At 49.4% G+C, this 19,866-nt stretch overlaps 2 protein-coding genes across 9 annotated transcripts in view; one reads left to right on the plus strand and one right to left on the minus strand.

Moving 5' to 3' along the window:
* The window catches only part of SNRK (SNF related kinase), a 66,103-nt gene extending 54,353 nt beyond the window's left edge, over positions 1-11,750 (plus strand). For all 8 annotated transcript variants that reach the window (XM_020905377.2, XM_020905378.2, XM_070455522.1 and 5 more), the window contains 3 exons: positions 1,485-1,697; positions 4,368-4,502; positions 7,945-11,750. In XM_020905377.2, the coding sequence (XP_020761036.1) occupies positions 1,485-1,697; positions 4,368-4,502; positions 7,945-9,169 (1,573 nt within the window). In that variant the 3' untranslated portion in view covers positions 9,170-11,750. The remainder of the gene's footprint in view (positions 1-1,484; positions 1,698-4,367; positions 4,503-7,944) is intronic.
* A 6,307-nt stretch (positions 11,751-18,057) lies between these two features.
* Positions 18,058-19,261, minus strand: LOC139031313 (splicing factor 3A subunit 2-like). The gene is made up of 2 exons (XM_070456154.1): positions 19,040-19,261; positions 18,058-18,987 (listed from the first exon to the last, which is right to left on the minus strand). Exons 1-2 carry the CDS (start codon positions 19,259-19,261, stop codon positions 18,058-18,060), a joined length of 1,152 nt encoding a protein of 383 aa, XP_070312255.1.
* Positions 19,262-19,866: the final 605 nt, after the last annotated feature.

Here is a 19,866-nt window from a genome sequence, read left to right on the forward strand (position 1 = left end):
AAAGAGTTATTACGCCCATCAATACAACATGACAGGTCAGCTTATTTTTTTGTATTTGAAAGTCTGTCAGTTTTTGCTTTTGGTGTTTTGAGGGGAATATTATTAAATCCAAACAAGTTGAAAACTGTTGTGTCTTCCTGGTGAGTTGAACCTTTGTATCCCTGTCTATCTCTAATAATGCTTTGGGCCTTAAAGTCAGTCTGTGGCATCTAGTTTTAGCTAATCACACCAGTCTTCTTTTGGTTAGCAGTCATGTGCTATATAGTTTTCTGTTCTTTAATTCTTTTATTGTCTTGTTTTTAGGAACATCTTTTTTTAGCAACTAGGAGCTAGAATTTTGATTAATACCATCTATCCATTTGAGCATTTTGTCTTTTAATTGGAGAGTTTATTCGATTTATTATTATTGTACTCACTGATAGCTATAGATGTATTTGAAGTCTGCATTCTTAATTTCTCATCCTCTTTAAGTTCTTGCAGTGGAACTTGGTTTCCATTGCATTTTTTTTTTCCCATTGGGATGTCAGGTTTATTGTTAAGTTCTTATAAGTTATAGTCCCGACACAAGGAATTTGTATTTGCTTTCCTCCTAGTTACCCAGGGGCATTTTCACCCTGAAACCTCTTAAAAGTAACCACACAGATTTAGTGTCATTAATTTGGACCACAGACTTGTGTGAGGACCGGCTTGTACCTAGAAGTTCTTAGAAGAAACTCCCCTCTCCCCCCTCTGCAGCAGTGTTGAGGCAGGCAGGTTTCCACCTTGACATCTTAGCAGAAGATGTGTTTCTCACTTCTCATTCCTCCCCACACTGAAGCTGGGTCCCAGTTCTTTGCTAGGTTCCAGTTGTACTTCTCACCTTCAGGAGGCTCTGCACAACCATTATATTCTGCGTATATTCTGTTTTCAGTTTCTCAGTGCAGAAGCAGGAAAAATCAGAACAAGGCCAGCTTTGTCATTAGCTCCTAAGAGTCTTACTTTTACTGTATTTTTATTTGCTGTGTAGTTCGTACATCGTCCTTCTATCTTTTCTTCCTGTCTTTCATCCCTCCTTCCTTCTTGCCAACACAACCCCCTAAAGGTAGATGACATTTTGGTTGCTTTCATCAGGATGGTCATTTATTCTTCTGGAAACAGAAGTTAGCTCAGCACCCTATTCTGTGTGTTGTAGCTGGTGGTTGTATCAGGTTGTGGTGTGCCAATGCCCCAGTTAACTCAGGGGCAGATGTTGATACCTAGTGTTAATTCTAGATGATAGGAAACTGCATTTGTGTGTTGGGCTTGTCTGGTTGTTACAATTTTTTATTCTGTGAGTCTGATGACACCAAATCTCCTTCATTCCCATCAGCCCCACCATCAGCACTGGTGAACCTGATGAAATTGATGGTATAAGTTTAGGAAACAATTTTGAAAAATACAGTAGCTCACCATTACTCATCCCTGCCAGGACTTTGCTTTAACAATGGACTTACCTTCCTTTCCAGCCTGATCACACGAATGCTACAGAGAGATCCCAAGAGGAGGGCCTCTTTAGAAGAGATTGAAAACCATCCTTGGCTTCAAGGAGTGGACCCTTCCCCAGCCACGAAGTATAACATCCCGCTCGTGTCGTATAAAAACCTGTCGGAAGAGGAACACAACAGCATCATCCAGCGCATGGTGCTCGGAGACATAGCGGACCGCGACGCCATTGTCGAGTACGTCGGCGCTCGCCAGTACAGGGCCGTGGGTTAGGGTTCTTGGGCTGGGCCCTTTAAAAAAAAAAAAAAGTTTGTCTTAAAATTTTGTTTATCTGTTTATTTTTGGCTCTTCTCTAGTTGCAGAAAGCGGGGGCTGCTCTCTAGTTGAAGTGCGCGGGCCTCTCGGAGCGGTGGCTTCTCTTGTGGCGCAGGCTCTAGGGCTCCTGGGCTCAGCGGTCGCGGTTCCCAGGCTCTAGAGCACAGGCTCAGTAGCTGTGGTGCAGGCCTTGCTGCGAGGCACGTGGGACCTCCGGGTCAGGGAAGGAACCCGTGTCCCATGCACTGGCAGGCAGGTTCTTGACCACTGAGCCGCCAGGGAAGTCCTGGGCACTCTCTCAGTGTGGCTGGGCCTGTGGACGAGGTGTAGTGATTGGAGTTCCCAGTTGGCAGGGCTTACGTCACTTATCTCTAGAGTTCCTGGCCCCGGGCCCGGCTCGTAGGTTTTGTCGTCTTTTGTTTTTATTTTTGTTCTAGTAGACAAGCACACCATTGCTCGTGGTGTCCGTGAGTCCTGTGGCCTTTCTCCCTGCTCACAGAGGTGAATTGGAGTAGACCGTTTTGTGTCCCGGTAGCGGCACTGTCCATTGCTGGGTCCTCCTAACTCCTGGGTCTCCCTCTCGTCCCCACAGGGAAGCAGGGGCAGACCACAAGTTCTTGAAGTCAGGAGTTGGCCTGTCTGTAGTCACACATTTTCATAAGTAAGGGCGTAGAGGCCCACAGCCAAGGCTGTTTGTGTGCACGTTACCGGAGTCACTGTGAGAAGGACCATACGACTTAACGAAACTCAGAAGATGTTACTGTCTGGCTTTTTAGAGCCTTTGCTACAGTAACCTGGAGCCCATGAGATGCACAAGTTAGTTATATTTTTTAAAAACCAAAGCCAGTTTTTTATAATCTGTGAAGTTTGAAATCAAGGATAATATAAAGATACAGTTGCTTTAACAATGATTCATTTCTCTAAGAGGTCCTGTCTGTAACAATATGAAGTGTTCTACAAGTCAAAAGTCATTTAACCGACTGGATGAAACAGTTGAGGATGATAAATGAGGATATACTCTGGGGGATTCCCCTCAAGGGGGCCACTCTGGCCTGGCTGAGTGTTCTGACCCAGGTGTCTGACCGCCAGGAAGAGGAGGCTGCAGCCTGGACGTACCACTGCAGCGGGGCGCGCTGTCAGGCTCAGCTCCCCAGGTCTGGTCCTTGAGAAGGGTGGTGTCTTTATAAAGGACATGCATCTTTAGGGTATACGGCAAAGAAGAATTTATAAAAATAAACTCAGGCTCATAGTTTTGGTTTAAGTACAAACATCTGCAGGTTTCTGAGTGTGTTTTGAGTTTTCACAGATTGACCTGCAGTTACTGAAATGACCTAAACAAATGGAGAAGAGCAGGACACTTGCTCTTTTTGCCAAGGATACTCACCGTAGGAATGTGTAGAGGAAGATTTTTCACTTTTGAGTGGATAAAAGGCTATTTGCATCTCCTTGAATTGGCTTGAGTCTTAAATAAATACATGCAGTGGTGTCCTGTAGAACTGTTTGATTTATGTAAATTCAATTATAAATCCAAAAGGAGGGATAATTTGAAGTCTCAGGTGTTCCCAGCAGTTCTCAGGCTAGTCTTGCCTGCTGCCCACATTATGAGCAGCTCCCCATTGCAGGGTGCTTCCCGAATTCAGAGACACATTTGTCAGTCCCCTTAACACAAGCCCACAGCTTTATCTGGTTCTCGGTTGAGGAAACACTCTGAGCAGTCATTCTGGTCCTGGATTTCACCGGGATGTCTGACTTCAGAATCTCACCTTGGCCCTGGTGGTTTTATGAGGAGTAGCGCCCGTATTGTGTCCTTCCTGAGTGTTCATCGTGTACGTTCACTCACACAGAAGGGTCCTGAACACCATCGTCATGTGTTTCTGGGCCTTGTGGATCCTCGGTAGCGCCCCCTCCAGGGTCCGTCCCACCGCAGGCCAGCTGCGGGGGGCAGGGGGGGGTGCCCCGTGGGCATGTGCCCGGCACAGTGCCGGCCAGACTGAGGACTCAGCACTACTTTTGAGGTGGATGTACAAATTTCATTTTATTCACAGATTTTATTCAAAGAAGAGGCTAATAACATGCTTTCAATAGATTAGTAATGCATTACATGTCTGAAAATGCCAGTAAACACATAATGTAAAAGGAAAAGCGTTTTCTAATTTTTCTGATACTCGTGTTTGAGTGCACATTTATATAACTCATTTCATAATTCTGTCGGAAGCAAGTAAGCCACTCTCATGAAAATAAACTGACACACATTAAATTTTTGGATAATGTATACATTCTTGGAAACTTTATTATCTTAAGCATCTAAAACTGACATCCAGCTCAGCTGCCATCAGCATTTTGGGTTTTTCCTACTAACAGACCATTTTTATGCAGTTGTTTCTTAGAATTTTAAGAATGATCTACCACCAGGTTTTGGTTTTTTTTTTCTCCCCCCTCCTTTTTGTGGGGGTTCCCCGCCCCCCTTAATTTTAAAGAACTCCAGGTCATTGGAATTCATTTGCTTTTACTTAAAAAACAAAAACTCAGTTGTGCTGTGCGAAGACAGACCTGCTAATGCAGCTTATGTTCTCTCTCCCTTACTTCCTCAGGGCCCTGGAAACCAACAGGTACAATCACATCACAGCCACTTACTTCTTGCTTGCTGAAAGGATCCTGAGGGAAAAGCAGGAGAAAGAAATACAAACCAGATCTGCAAGCCCTAGCAATATCAAGGCCCAGTTTAGGTGAGAAAAAACTCTTCACTGATTTTAGTAAGTTAACGTTTTGAAATAGCCAACTTTTCCTAAGTGTTTCCTAACTCTGTGGGGCGAGAGGATAAAGAGCCTCGCCGAGAGGCCCGTGTGGGCTCTCCACGGGAGGGAGGGGCCGGGGTCCTTGTCACCGGGGCCACCCTCCTCTCCTGGGCTCGCGGGGAGATGGGCTGTGCTGCTGGCCTGGCTGGGAAGACATCTGTGCAGAAGCGGCCTCAAGCTAGGGTGTCTGTCGCTGTTTCCGTTAGACTGTTCCAGATCTCACATGTAGAGATGTGTCATTTTCTCTCTAAGTTTTATTCCGGGAACAAGGCTGGGTTTTCCCTCAGTATCTGGAATAATTTTAGAAAACCTGCAGGGCATATCTGTGGCATGATGTTATCTCAGGATTGCAGAAGTGTGACAGATCAGCTAGTTGATTTATTAGCTACTTCACCTTGGGAGTTCACCTAACTTCTGACTCGGCTTCCTCATCTGTGAAATGGGTAGAATAATGCTCTTTTGGGTAGAATAATGCTCTTTACTCCTTGAGGGTATCGTTGGGATAAACAAATTAATATATACGCGAGGTGGTTTGAACTGGGTCCCGTGTGTTTGCTGTCATTGTTGTGGCCGTTTCCTCACCATGTCATCTTTGGCAGAGCAGTGACCGTGCACACATCTCCCCTGTGTTTTCCTTCCCTTCCTTTTCCAGCTTTTTCCTGCTCCTCCTCTCCCGCTGCCTTCCTGCTCTTCTTTTTCTTGTACCATATTAGCTTTCCATTTAATCTCAAAACTTGGGAAGGCTTACTGAAGGGTTACTTTTGTCACCATTATGAAAATTTATTTAGAATTTATCTTTGTTCAGATAAAACAATGGAATTATAGTGGAATTAATAGTGATTCAAAAACAGCAGGATGCTCTTGATTCTTAGTAATTCTCTACTTGTACATCCAACTATATATGAACATATGTGTGTGTATATTTATAATAAATTACTGTTTAAAAGAAGAGTACCATTGGATTTTAAATTACTTGCAGTCAGCTTGCCGCGGGTAGGTTGTTGCTTGGGGTGGCGCGACGGAGAAGAGACAAGAAAACATTCCCGGGTGACCAGAGACTAAATATTTAAAAGTTTAGTTTAACTGGAAGATGAATTTGGTAACTTCATTTATATCCTGGATGTTTTCTTGCATAACGAAAACCAGGCACTCTGTCTGGTGTCAGCTTGGAAAAGGACTGGGCCCCAGGGAAGGTGGGAACCCTTGCACATGGGACAAACCAGGAAAAGGTCGGTGAGTGGTTAGGGTCAGCCTAGTCCTGACCTGAGCCCTCCTGTGTGAAAGAGCAGAGTCACCGCAGGCCTGGCCGCCTGGCCTGGAGCCACCCCAGTGTTTGGGAGAAGGGAACATTTGGAATTGAACTGTTTTATTTTCAGTGGAACAGATCAGAACTCAATCTAAAGTTGATCAGACAGGTAATGAATTAAACTGGCTTTACTTTATTATAGAAATTACACAGCCAACAGCAGCTATAGAGAAGTACCAGAGCCTTCCATGCAGTTTTCTTTTATTCACCTGGGGACTAGGCAGTGGAGATGCTTGTGGGGGCCTGTCCTCCTCCTGGGTCCCCAGGCCCACTGGCACAGGTAGATGTCTGCTGACTTGCCTTGTCTTCATTGTCAAAATCCCAGACCTTCACTTCCATTGCTGGGTGCGCCTTGGGGTCAGGGTGATCTGGATGCAGAAACGCGACCTGAGACAGGAAGGAGACTGGTGTTAAGCAGCAGAGTTAGCGGTGGAGGGGGCAGTGGGTCCAGCCAGGGAGAGCCTGCCTGGAGGGGGTGCATTCTTTGTGTCCTGCCAGCGTGGGCTGGAAACACGTGCGCTCGGTCTGTACGAGAGCCTCCCTCTGCGTGTGAACTGTGCTGTCAGCGCAGCTCCTTTACGGTTCTTGTTAGCAAACTTTCTTATCTCTTGTTTAAGCTGTGATTTTCTTACAATGTCATGCTTATTTAGTCTAGCACAGCATTGGACCCAGATATGTTCTTAATAGATGTGAGCTATTTAACCATCTGATTAACTCAAGTAAATGAGAAGTGGTGATGGAGTGGCCGGTTCAGCTGCAGGGCCCTCCCTCTTGTTTCTGGGTGGGCTCTGTTGTGGGGGAGAGAGAATCCCCTCCAGTCTTTGTCCTGCCCTCCTCGAGTGGCCTGGCTGCCGCTCTGGGGGGTCTGACGTGCCTCCCACTGTAGGGCCACCCCAGTGTTTGCCAGGGTGACATTTTGAGTGGTTGCTCTTTGAGGAATAGATCCCAAAAGGAATGTTGGGTGCCATTTCCCAGGGCCCAAGGCTCACCTGGAGTTGGCACAGTTGTGTCGTGAGGACAGAGGACTTGTCCAGAGATGCTGCTTGACCTCAGAAACATTGAACACTCGGCTTCTGTAGACTACCGAGCAATGGGCAGCGAACAGGCCCACTCCATCCTTGAGAGAGAGGAGGAAGCTCTGAGTTGGGGAAAAGAGGTCTGCTGTAAACTCATGGGTTTTTTAAAGCTACAGGTTTGATTGGGTTTTATGTCTGGGATGACATAATTGGTGTGAAGTGTCAGTGTAGCTGTGGCTGTTTCAGTGTCTCCTGCTCCCCCCGGGCAGAGAGGGCAGTTGAGAGTTCCAGATGTTTATTCAAAAGAGGCTAGAGACCTCACTTTCAAAAGTCTTCCTTGGGCTACCAAGCAGTGTTCTTACTACTTGGGTGACTCTGGATTGGGAGTAAAATCAAAGTTCAAACAACAGTAGATTTTGCTGAGCAGAACTCCTGTGTGGTCATTAAAATATATATATAGAGAGAGAGCAAGCTTATGGGGTGCATCATTTATTGGTAAAGAAGAGATTTATATGTGCCAGTATTCACTGACTTTTCTCATCAGTAGTTTAAATCCATTAAAACTATTTTTATTTTATTTTCTTACTCACCAACTTTTCACACCACCCTGTAAAATCTGGAGGACTAGAAATTTCAGGTGAATTTATTAGCAATACTATACCTACAGATTGTGATCTAAGACCAGAAGGAGCAAAACCTATGTTCAGGTTTGACTCTGGTGATAATTCCCTTGTACTTTTAAAAAGGCTTTTCTTGTGGTATAAAACATTTATATAGAAGAGATGTTTGCCCCCTCTTTGACAGCTGTGATGAAGTTTTCGTTTGATCAATAAGCCAGAAACTGAACCACATGTGAGAACCACATTTACCCTTCCAGTGTCCTTGTGATGTTTACAGGATGTTGAATGGGTCTGCAGGGCTGCTCTTTCTTTTGTTGCTTTCGTTTTCTTTATGTCTGTGGCTTTCGCCTTAGTGTTTTATATATAAGGTACTTGAGTAAAGTCTACATATTATTACATAGCTTTTCTTTTTCTCCCAATCTGTTACATAGGCAGTCCTGGCCAACCAAAATCGACGTGCCCCAGGACCTTGAGGATGACCTCACGGCCACTCCTTTGTCCCACGCCACTGTCCCTCAGTCTCCTGCTCGGGCCACCGACAGTGTCCTCAACGGGCACAGGAGCAAAGGGCTGTGTGACTCGGCCAAGAAGGAGGACCTCCCCGAGCTGGCGGGGCCCGCGCTGTCCTCTGGGCCGCCGGCCGGCCTGAAGGCCGCGGGCAGCGGGCGGAAGTGCCTCTTCCGGGTGGAGGAGGACGAGGAGGAGGACGAGGAGGACAAGAAGCCCGTGTCCCTCTCCACCCAGGTGGTGCTGCGCCGCAAGCCGTCTGTGACCAACCGGCTGACGTCCCGCAAGAGCGCGCCGGTGCTCAACCAGATCTTCGAGGAGGGGGAGTCGGACGACGAGTTCGACATGGACGAGAACCTGCCGCCCAAGCTGAGCCGCCTCAAGATGAACATCGCCTCCCCGGGCACGGTGCACAAGCGCTACCACCGCCGGAAAAGTCAGGGCCGCGGCTCCAGCTGCAGCAGCTCGGAGACCAGTGACGACGACTCGGAGAGCCGCCGGCGGCTGGACAAGGACAGCGGCTTCACGTACTCCTGGCACCGCCGGGACAGCAGCGAGGGGCCCCCGGGCAGCGAGGGTGACGGTGGCGGCCAGAGCAAGCCGAGCCGCGGCGGCGGGGGCGCGGACAAGGCCAGCCCCAGCGAGCACAGCGCCGGTGGCGGCGGCCCCGCAGGGGGCTCGGGCGGCGCCCCGGGCGGCACATCGGGCAGCGCCCGCCGCTGCGCTGGGCCCAGCTCGTCCACGTCCACGCAGCTGGCCGCGCGCGGTGCCGGGGAGCTGGTGGAGAGCCTCAAACTCATGGGCCTCTGCCTCGGCTCGCAGCTGCACGGCAGCGCCAAGTACATTCTCGACCCGCAGAGCGGCTTGTCCTTCTCCAGCGTGAAGGTCCAGGAGAAGTCCGCCTGGAAGATGTGCATCGGCTCCGCCGGTGGCGCGGCGCCCGCCCCGGCCGGGGGCGGCATGAAGTTCTTCTCTGACCACGTGGTGGACACCACCGCGGAGTTGGACCGGATAAAGAGCAGAAACCTGAAAAACAACGTGCTCCAGCTACCTCTGTGCGAAAAGACCATCTCTGTGAACATCCAGCGGAACCCCAAGGAGGGGCTGCTGTGCGCCTCCAGCCAGGCCAGCTGCTGCCACGTCATCTGAGCTCGGCGCGCCTCCTGCTCAGAGCGGCCAAGACCGGCTCACTCCACTGGTCCCCTTTCGGTTTTACTCTCTTAAAGCGGGCAGTTATTTATTACTTTCTCGTTTGTTCGCCTGACGACGTGACAAATGCATGGTCTTTGTGCATGCTGCTAGACACTACTTTTCTTTTCCAGCCGAAAAGTCTCGTGTCATTTTTACATTTATAATTTTAATGTGGATGATCAGGATTAAATTAAAATGTATATTTGGAACCTAATATCCATGGAGCACTTAGAAATTTGATGTTCTGCACTTAACTTAGAGAAAATGCTTTTCCTTGTGAAAAATCTAAATTCCCGCCCCAACCTTCAGTGACATGGAAACTCCGTGCTCTGAGGCACACTCTGGTGTCTGAGACAGAACCAAAGCAATAACCTTGTGATGCCGATAGGCCTGGGGCCCGTGAGCTTGGGGAGCCCGGCCTCCAGGCCCTGTGCAGAGCAGAGTGCAGCAAGTGTCTGCACTGACAACCATAAAACCATGATTTCAGCATAACCCACACCTGTTTGTCTTAAGCTATAGTGTGAAAACAGTTTGGGCTCTTAAAATTTAACTGAAAAAGATGTTCTTGTTTTGTAATAGGTGAGATAAAGTACATAGATTTATAAGGCAGCTTTCTCTGTAGTGGTCAGTCACAAGCAGACAATCTCATTTTTAATGTGATAAAGTGAACTGAAGATGTCTTAACTCGACTTCTAGAGTGTGTGTCTGTCAAACAGAACAAAGGGATGCTTGGTGTAAATTCCCTTGAGGAGGGCATACCCAAGGCTTCCTGGACAACCATATAGGTAGAAAAAACGCTAGGGCCTAAATAACATGGAAGCAAAGGTGTTGGCAAAGTCAAAACCTCATTAAAAAAAAAAAATTGGCATTTGATTTTTAGGACTTTGATAATTAGGTTGTCTGTTGGTAACTTCCATTCTTTTATGTCCTTTAGCTCAACTACCTATGAAAATTGGCTGATTAAAAAGTACACATAAAAGGTTAAATACACAAACGGCCAACAAAAATGCACAAAGCCTGCTTTGTTTTTTGTTTTTGTTTTTTTGCTGGAAGTGTTTTTTACCTTACCTTCCTGCCAAAACAATAATCAAAGAACTCTTGCTTTAAAACTACTCCTGTACAAGACTACTCTTGACCAGATAATCATCTTTCGTGGCTTTTACCTTGTAGAACGCAGTATCATTTTGGGAAGGGGCCAGATGCTACTTTTTCTTGCTGTGCCCAGAGGGTCTTAAAAGCAACGCTTAGTGACATTGGTTATAGGATGTGGCCGGTCCCTCTGGCTTTCTCACACTCCCCAGCGTCCCGTCCTGTCTGAATGACGGTCGTCTGGTCTGTAGAGTGGGCAGAGCCGTGAAGGACCACATTCCATTGGTCACGGTTTCTCCAAGTGTACACCGACTCTGCTACTTTAGGATTCATGTATTTTACTCAGAATTCTGAATTTTACAGTATGCTTACTAACCTAAGTAAAGATGATACTCAAAATACCTATTTTACTTTCTAGACCTAGACTAGATAACGTTTAAGCTACAGCTCTAGTTCATTGTGATATTTATAATTGAAAGCTATGAGAATAGACGTGTGGGTGAAGCCATAGAACATATTTGCTTGAAATTTCTTGAGCAGGGATCTTACAAAGGGCCAGAAATAAGATGTGTGGTTCACATAGATAGTGAGCGTAACATCTGTATTAAACGTAGGAGAGAAGTTTATAAAGGGCATTGGCAATAAACTCTTTGTTGCAGCTGTTTTCCAAGTAATGTAAATACTTTTTCCTGTGATTATGTATAGCCTTGGAATGGCACCTTTTAACTAACCCATATGTGTTTGGTTTTCAGTCGTTTTTTATATTCAAATGTATATATGGTGCTCACTTTTAGGATCAGCAGTGTTGACCATTTATGCTGCATAGCTGTATCATAGCCTTATTAGTCGTGTGTGGTTGGTTGACCCTCTGGGTAGACAGATGTTAGTCTGAGTGGCGTCTTACTCCTTTGTTCATCAGTGAATGACTGTGCATGTGTTGTATGTCATAGTATGTTGTCACATAAAAGGGAGGGAGCAAATAACCATTACGTTAAGATAATATTGGACCAAACGACTTACTTGCTCTAAACAGTTTCTTGTACCCCTTAACCTGTCTTCAGAAGTTACAGAGTTACAGTAGTGTGTAAATTAAATATTGTGGAAAAACAATTAGTCTTGTATTTTTCTGTATGTGTGTGTATATATATATATATATACATTATATATATATATAAAAGTATGTACTTCTGGCAATTCTATCTGTATTTAAAGTTGTGACAATCTTGACACCGATTTTAAGAATAGCCGTGAGACTGAATCAAATTAAAGATGTCCCTTCCAAGTTAGGATCGATGTATGTTAAGAGGGTACAGAATGATCAGCTGATTTTGGCTGGTTGCTTCCACTGCTGGTTGATTTTCCTCATTGTATAAACATTGACAGGTATGTGACAAATGGGAAAAAAAAAGTCCAAATAATAAAGTGGCATATTGGTGTTCAGCAATATAAACTGTGTCCCATGTTCTGTTTCTTCTCATGAACACAGCTGTGTATAGTCCTGGCCTGGGTTAGACCGACGTTCTACATGCTATGTACACGCCTGCTTCGCCAGATGTGACTGAAAAAATGCAATCGCGACTGTTCTCACTTTAAACTCGGGACCACAAGTCTCAGGTGGGTGTCAGGACTGTCCGTTAATTAAACTGTATTTCCCCAATTATCTGCTTTCTTCACTCAACCAGTCACCATCCTCCCGATAAATAAACCAAAGCAGTTATAACTGCCCCAAGCGCCCGTTCCTGTCTTCCTGCCTTGCTGTGTATTCACGTGCCCTGTTCTGTCCACTTGCCTGCTCTTTTCTGGTGGTGTGATTCCAAGTCAGCCTCTTCTCTTGCCCTTGAAGACCTCACAGGTGTCAGGGAGACAGGCCCGAGGACCTTGTCATTCTTTTCTTCGCCTTGCACCATCAATCTTTGCTTTTCCATTGGATCGCTCCTAACAGCAAACAAAACAAACACGATTTTATTCCCCTATCTTAGAAGTGTTTCTGTTCTCTCTCTAGCCGTGGTTGCCTTTTTCTCCTTCCTCCTCTTCTCTCTGAACCCTTCCAACGAGGCAGTGCTGCAGTCACCCCACCGAAACTGCTTTGCTCAGGGTCAGCAGTGATTTCTTCCCTCTGCTAAACCCAATAGTCAATTTTTAGAAACAGCTTTGAGATGTAATCCTCATACCACATAATCCACCTATTTACATTGTACAGTTCAGTATATTTTAGTAAATTCAGAGTTGGACAACCATAAACCTAAACAGAAACCTTGTACCCTTTAGTACATTCTCCCTTTATCCTCAACTTCAGCCCAGCCTCAGCCAGACAAACCCTGATCCAGTGGTGAGTTCCAGTCCCACATTAGCATTTTAATAAGTAATCGTCCTTGCAAACTTTGCATTGCTCAGGACCTGATTTCTCCCTTGCTGCTCTTCAATCCGTTAGCTCCACAGTCTCCCAACTGCTAAAGCTGGAATACCACAGCATCCAATTCTGGATCTTTTCTGTATCTACACACAGTCTCCTGATCCCATTCAGTCTTTGTGCTGACAGAAAACCCAAAATATATTTAGCCCACATCTCTCACAGGAACTCCAGATTCCAACTACCCATTTGATTTCTCTCCTTGGATGCGTCTGATAAGCACGTCAATTTGTACAAGTCCCAAACACCTTCCTAATCCCCCTCAAATCTTTACCCTCCTAATGCTGCCCATCTCATAAGACAACTTTGAACCTTCATTTGTTCTACACAAGTCAGATATCTTGTTGTCAACACTCACTCTTTGATCCCAGCATCTAATCCATCAGCACATCTTATTCATCATTCAAATGTTGACACCTCACTGCCTCCACTTTTAACATTCTGGTCCATGACATCATCATTACTTGCCTCTTGAAGAGTTTCGCCAATTTTGCCCTTGTCTCTTTTCTTCATTCAGCATTGTGAGTGATCCTTCTAAAAGCTAAGGTCATGTCATGTTTTAAAAGGTGTTTAATCTCCAAACATTTGAGGATTTTCCACATAAGTTCCTGTTACTAATTTCTAGTTTAATTGTTTTAGTCAGAAGTTGTCCTTTGTGCAACTTAAATTTTTTTAATTTACTGAAATTCGTTTTATGGCCCAGCTAATGGCCTGTCTTGGTGAATGCTTATGTGAGTACTTGAGAAGTGCTGCTGTTGATACAGTGTTCTGTATGTTCTGTACGTGTCAGTAATTAAGTTGGTTGATAATGGTATTCACGTCTTCTGTATCCTGATTTTCTGCCCCATATAAATTACTGAGGTAGGAGTGTTGACATCCAACTGCAGTTGTGGATTTGCCCATTTCTCCTTTTAATTCTATCAGTTTCATGTTACAAATTTTGAAACTATGTTGTTAGAGTAAAGATTGTTAAGTCTTCTTGATGAATTGACCCCTTTCATCATTAGGAAGTGTTCCTCTTTATCCCTAGTAAATAATTCTTTATCTTGGAGTCTGCTTTGTATGATAATGATAAAGCCATTCTCTTTTTTCTTTTTTACTTATGGGGGTGTATTTTATTTTTAGCTCTATATTATTTTTAGCTCTATATGTATCTTTATATTTAAAATGAGAATTTAGGGGGGTTTTTTTGGCAGTCTTTTATATAGAAAGCATGTAGCTGGGTCTTGCTTTTTTGTCCAGTCTACAAGTCTTTGCCTTATATTTAAAGTAGAGGTCCCCAACCCCTGGGCCACAGATGGGTACCAGTCTGTGCTCCTTTAGGAAGAGGGCGACACAGCAGGTGAGTGGTGAGCAAGCAAGTGTATTTGCTGTATTTATAGCCGCTCCCCATCGCTCACATTACCTCCTGAGCTCCTCCCCTTGTCAGATCAGTGGTGGCCTTAGATTCTCGTAGAAGTGTGAACTCTACTATGAACTGCACACTCAGAGGATCTAGGTTGCATGCTCCTTATGAGAATCATCATGAAACCATCCCCCCTCAGCCCCCTCACCAATCTTTGGAAAAACTGTCTTCCACGAAACTGGTCCTTGGTACCAAAAAGGTTGGGGACAACTGATTTATTCAGACCAATTGAATTTATTCAGACCAGCTTTAGTGTAATTGTCAACATAGTTGAGTGTAAATCTATCTTCTAATTGTTTTCTACTTGACTCATCATTGTTTTTCTCTTATTTACCATCTTCTTTTGGTTTAACTAGCACTTTTTATTGGCTAATTGGCTATGCCTCTCTTCGTTTTTTAGTTGTTGCTGTTGGGGGGTGGGCCGTGTGTGTGTGTATGGTAGACTGATTTTATAGAAATGTAATCTACTTTAATGCTCCTTATAGAATATAATGTTACAACTCTACACTTCCATTTTTCTCTTCTTTTGTTGCCATTTTATTTTTATATTTGCACACATGAGTTTGTTTTAGGCAATTTTCTTTTTAAGAGATGAAATGGGGGGAAAGTTTTATTACCAAAATCTTTGTTGTTTCCATCACTCTTCATTTTCTTGTAAAAATCTGCATTTTGGTATTTTCCTTCTGCCTGTAGAACTTTAAGTTTGTAATATTACAGGTCTTCTGACAATATATTCTGATAGCTTTTGCTTGTCTGAAAACACATTGGTACTTCATTTGTGAAGGATATTTTCATTGGGTATAGAATTCTAGCTTTTTTATTGCAGTGCTAGTCACTATGAATTTCACCTTGTTGAATGCTGGATTTTGTACTCATGTAAAAAGTGCTGGGTTTCATTTTGGCATGGGGTTATTTGCAGTTGTTCCAGTTTGGGTCTTGCTTTTAAAGTGTTAGGACAGATCCAGAGAGGTCTTTTAGGACTGACTTGCCCATGACGGAGGCACTGCCCTTGTACGCAGTCCACCAAAGTCTTTCCACTCTGGCTGGGGCAGCAGGAGTTCTTCCCAGCTTTGCGTAAGTTCTCAGTGCCGGTCAGTCTCCTGCCTTCCTGGGGCTTCTTTCTCCAGCTTCAGGTAATTTTCTACCTGAAAATGTGTATTGATCAGCACTCAGTCTTAGGCCACAGATTCTGGTGCACAAGGCTCGCTCCTTGTGCCAAGGATACGCCAGACTTCAGGCACCCTCTGCCCTGCAGTCCAGCAGGGATTGGGTCCCTGAGTTGTGGGCCAGTGAGGGATAGTTGAGAAGGGGATGTGGGATCTGGTCTTTCTGGAGCTAATAGAAGCCAGGCTCATTGTGACTGCTGGGGAGTCACTTGTACTCCAGACATCTCTCTCCCAGCAGAGTGCCAAAGGTTGGCAAGTAAGAAGAGGAACAAACTGGAATCTTGGTCCTTGTGAGTTCATGATGCCCTTGGGGAAGAAACAGGGCTTCCAGTTAGCAGCAGACACCCATCTGAGATGGTGACGGGTCCCAGGGTGCTGCTGGGAGGTGCTCCTGGGAGTTCCAGGAACCGGGGAGTCAGGGACGGGGCAGTGCAGGAGTGAGCAGGGAGGGGGTGCGGGAGGCAGAGGGGAGGCGGGCAGGGAGTGCAGAAGAGAAGCTTGGCAGGATTCGGGTCCAGAGTTCCTGTGTGAGCCGCGGGGGAGAGAACAGCCCACTGTTCTTCTTGACTGTGTTATCCCTTCCCAGGGACTCCAGAATTTGTGGATTGGGAGCCTGGAAGAATCGGAGGACCTGGGCGCATGGCTAGAAAGAGCGTTGCTGGGTGGAACAGCAGCATTAGGGCGGGAAGAAGGCAGAGTCCGCATCCCACTGTCACTCCGGGAACCCTGCTCAGAAGGGCCCTGTCTCGGTTTAATGCTCTCCTCTTAGTTGTCCTGAGATTCTTGAAAGTTTAAGAGGGGCTGTGCGTTCATTTTGCCCTGGGTCCTGCAGGTTATGCACCAGGCTGAGGGGTTAGGTCTGTATTCTGCAGATGTGAAGGAGGTGGTCTCAGCCATGAGGATGGGAGGCTTTGGCGAGAGCAGAGGCCCAGAGAGAGCAGCCAAGGCTAGAGGCAGAAGCCTGGGGGCTGCCTCCCGTGTGGGGCCGAGAGGAAGCCTGAGGACGCCAGGAGTGGAGCCGCAGAGCGGGAGAGCAGCAGGCGAGCGCCAGGTGCTGGGGTGAGCGGGGTGAGCTGCGGGGCTGCCCGAGGTGGGGCAGAGCTGGCCGGGGAGGCAGTGTGTGGGCGTTACTCGGAGCGCCCCCAGAAAGGGAGGGGCAGGCCAGCTGTGGGAACATGTTCAGGAAGGCATGGGGTCTGCCCGTGGGCACAGCGCTGATCTCACCCCGGAGCCCGCCCCGGGGCACCTCCTGCTTGAGGAGAGATGAGACGGTGGTTGACCTCTGACCTTCCAGAAGGCTGGGCAAAGCCCTATTAAACCTATGGGCTCTGGGGTCCACTGTGAACCACACTAGAGCTCTTACATAGCAGATTTCTGTGCTTCTCATCACCTTTCTAATTCCTGAATTGTTCCAAATTCAGTGACACATCTGGTCCTGAGGGAAGCACGTTACCCTCGTGAAGAGAAGGATCTAGACGCAGGGGGAGACCTGGTCTCGCAGCGTGTCCTGGGGGGTTCCAGCGGCTGAGGCTCCCCTGGGACCCGCCACCTGGGAACAGACTGGGCTGAGGAGCGGGGTCTGGGCCCTGGGAAGCTCGTGGTGTGTTAAGAAAGCAGCACCTTGTTTGGGACTCGTTTCCTGGGGTTGGAGGGGCAGCGGCCGCTGTCATTGGCTCTTCAGCCTCCCTTAGGGTGGAAGCCCTTGTTTTCTATGTTTATGGCCAGACAGCTATGTAAAGGGTGGCGTGGATCTGTGTCTGCACCATGATTTTCCTGGTACTGAGCAAATGACCGTCTTCACACCCTGGGCTGGCCATACAGGCCTGTGCTGGGGGCGGGGGTGCTATGCCCCCCTGGAGTGTCAGCAGACCTGGACTTAGCTGGGTGTGCCTTCCCCGCGTCCTCCCACAGGAGGTGACGGGTAGTGGCAGGAGCCGTGTTCTCCTGTCCCCGGGGGAGTCCGCCAGCACCCAGGAAGGTCTGGAGAGGAGGCCACACATGGTCCTCGTGATCTGCGCTGCAGCTCAAGGAAAACCACCACCGTCCCTCTTCTTGGTCAGTTGATGGCTAAGGCTCACAGACCCCTGAGCAGGGAGCCCAGCGCCCCCTCCCTCCCGCAGGATGCAGCTCCGCCTCTCACCCACTCAGTTAGCCAGGGGCTTCCTGAGGGGTCGTGGGGAGCGTGGGTCATCAGTGATGGAAAGCAAATTGCAGTCTCTTTGGTCAGAGAGTTCCAGGCCAAACTGCCAAAACTCCATTCCTCAGGCCTGGGTGGTGGCGCCAAGCGTCGCACTGATCAGGGTGCGGGTTCTCTTGGGGGGTCTGCAGCTACACGCTGCGGCCCAGCTGCTGCCGCCGGTCATACTACCCCCCAGGTGCCAGCCTTGGCTGGGGCTCCTCCTGACTTGACTCGCAGAAAGCTGGGATGAGCAGCGTGCCACACCCTCCCCCAGTGCCTACCTGTGCAGCCAGCAGAGACCACACACAGGCCTCTGGTTCTGCTGGGGGGGAAGGCTGGCGCCCCGAGGCTGACGGAGAGGCCCGACGACCCAGCCACCCCCACGGAGGGGCCACGGCTTCTGTCAGGCCCTCTCTTCAGGCCACCCTAGGGTGGGGCATGGAGACGGGCCCGTGCTTGGGCCTGGCTGAGCAGCTCACAGCTCACCGTTGCTGTCCTTGCGGGGCCGGGAGTTAACCTGGGTCAGGAGGCGTCTGGAGCCCAGGGTTCCTGTTCTCGTTGGTCGTTTCCTGCCGGAAGCGGGGCTGGAGCTCAGGGTCAGGACTGAGGAGAGAGCTGGGCTGTGCGCCGTCCTGGCCACGCCGCTGAGAGGTCGGGGAGGTCACCGAGGTCCCTGTGCCTCAGCTTCGTCTGTAAAACGGGCGGGAGGAGAAACCGGAGCTGGGGGGCATACCGAGGGCGGCAGGGTCTCCAGGCTGCCAGCCTCACGGGAGGGCTCGGCATGCCTAACCGTTTGCTTCTGGTTTTGTGCCTAAAACCAGAGGACACAGATTTGTCCTCAGATCTTTGTTCTGTTTCCGAGCTGCTGGTGGGGAGTGAGGGAGTGTGGCCACCAGCGGGGAGGGCGCGGGCCACTGCCTGCCCCCACCCCCCCAGGCCTGACCGTGGACAGCAAGGCGGGCCCATCGGGCGGTGTTGGCCCAGCCCCCGCCCGGGGCCCCAGACCTGAGCATCCTGCTGGTGGCGTGAGGGGACAGCTGGGCTGAGCTGTGAGTCCGGCAGGGCCCACTGGCAGCGTGTGGACTTGGGCAGTCTGGACCTCACGCCCGAGGGAGGCGGGTGGAGGGAGGCAGTCGGGGGAGGCTGTGGGCTCCGCCTGGTCTCCAGGGGCCTCCGTGCGGCTGCGCCCGCCTCGCTTGGCTCGGACCCCCCCCCCCCCCCCCCCCCCGGCAGGGAGTGGACAGCATCACCTCTGTCTGGGGCTCCTCCCCGGGGACCTGCCCATGCAGAGCCGTCTGGTGACCCGGCTCGGGCCCGGAGACCCCAGCTCACCGCCGTGTGGACGAGGCCTCGCACGCCCTCTGAGAACCGAGGGGGCTGTGCGCCCGGGGGGCTCCGTGCTCCTGTCCGCCTGCTCCCTGCTTGGTCCGGATACACTGTTGGGGTCTCCTCCCAGCACTGTTTCTTTATGGGCTCGGCTCCACCTCGGGGGGTCTTCTCTGTTTCAGGCGGGCGATGCCTCAGCTCCTGTCAGCCCTGTGGGAAAAGGCGGGCTAGGAGAAGCGGGAGGGGCGCTCACCGTCGGTGTCGGGGAGGACGGGGGCACAGGGGACGACCTGTGGGTCACCCGGGGGCCGGAAGCAGCAGAGCCGGGCGGGGGGAGCACGAGGGTCCCGGGGCTAGCAGGGCGGGGGGCTGGGTCTGAGGCTGGGCTGGGGCACCTGGGGTGAGGCCGGGAGGAGAGGCCGGGAGGAGGCCGAGCTGGGAGGAGACAGACCCCGGGGTCGTCCACGTCACGCATGTGAGCCCGGTGTGCTGCGGGACAGCGTCCCCCGGGTCTGTCTCAGGTCAGTTATGGTGACAAGACCATCACCTGTGAGGGCACCGTGGTCTGTTCCAGTCCTGCTCCCGGGCGCCTGCCAGGAGCCGGACGCCGCCCTCTCTGAGCACAGGACGCAGACGAGCTGCGGGGCCTGGCGGGCCCACGCGGATCCACTTCCTGCCAGCCCTGTGGACATCACTGGAGCGGCTCCCATGTCCATCTTCTCCGCAGCCCCGGAACGCACCCCAGTGGAGGTAGGTCCTGTGCATCCAGGCTGACCCCCGGGTCCCCTGTGCCCCGAACAGGACTGCCTTAGTGCTGGCTGAGTGATGGGTTCTGCCAGGTCAGGCTGAGGAAGGGCAGGGCAGGCTTTTGGGAAGGACAGTCATGCGCAGGGAGGCTGGGTCCATGCTGATGCGGGATGGGGAGGGCCGCCAGGAGCAGCTGGGAGCCCGCAGGTGGGAGATGAGCCCATGGGGTCCACACCCTGAACCCACCCCCCCCCACCCAACTGTGCTCATGTGACTGTCCCCAAAGCCCACTCTGGGGGAGATGGAGTTGGGTCCAAGGACCCATCTGAACTT

Source organism: Odocoileus virginianus, chromosome 26, assembly GCF_023699985.2.
Source record: "Odocoileus virginianus isolate 20LAN1187 ecotype Illinois chromosome 26, Ovbor_1.2, whole genome shotgun sequence".
Taxonomy (NCBI): Eukaryota; Metazoa; Chordata; class Mammalia; order Artiodactyla; family Cervidae; genus Odocoileus; species Odocoileus virginianus.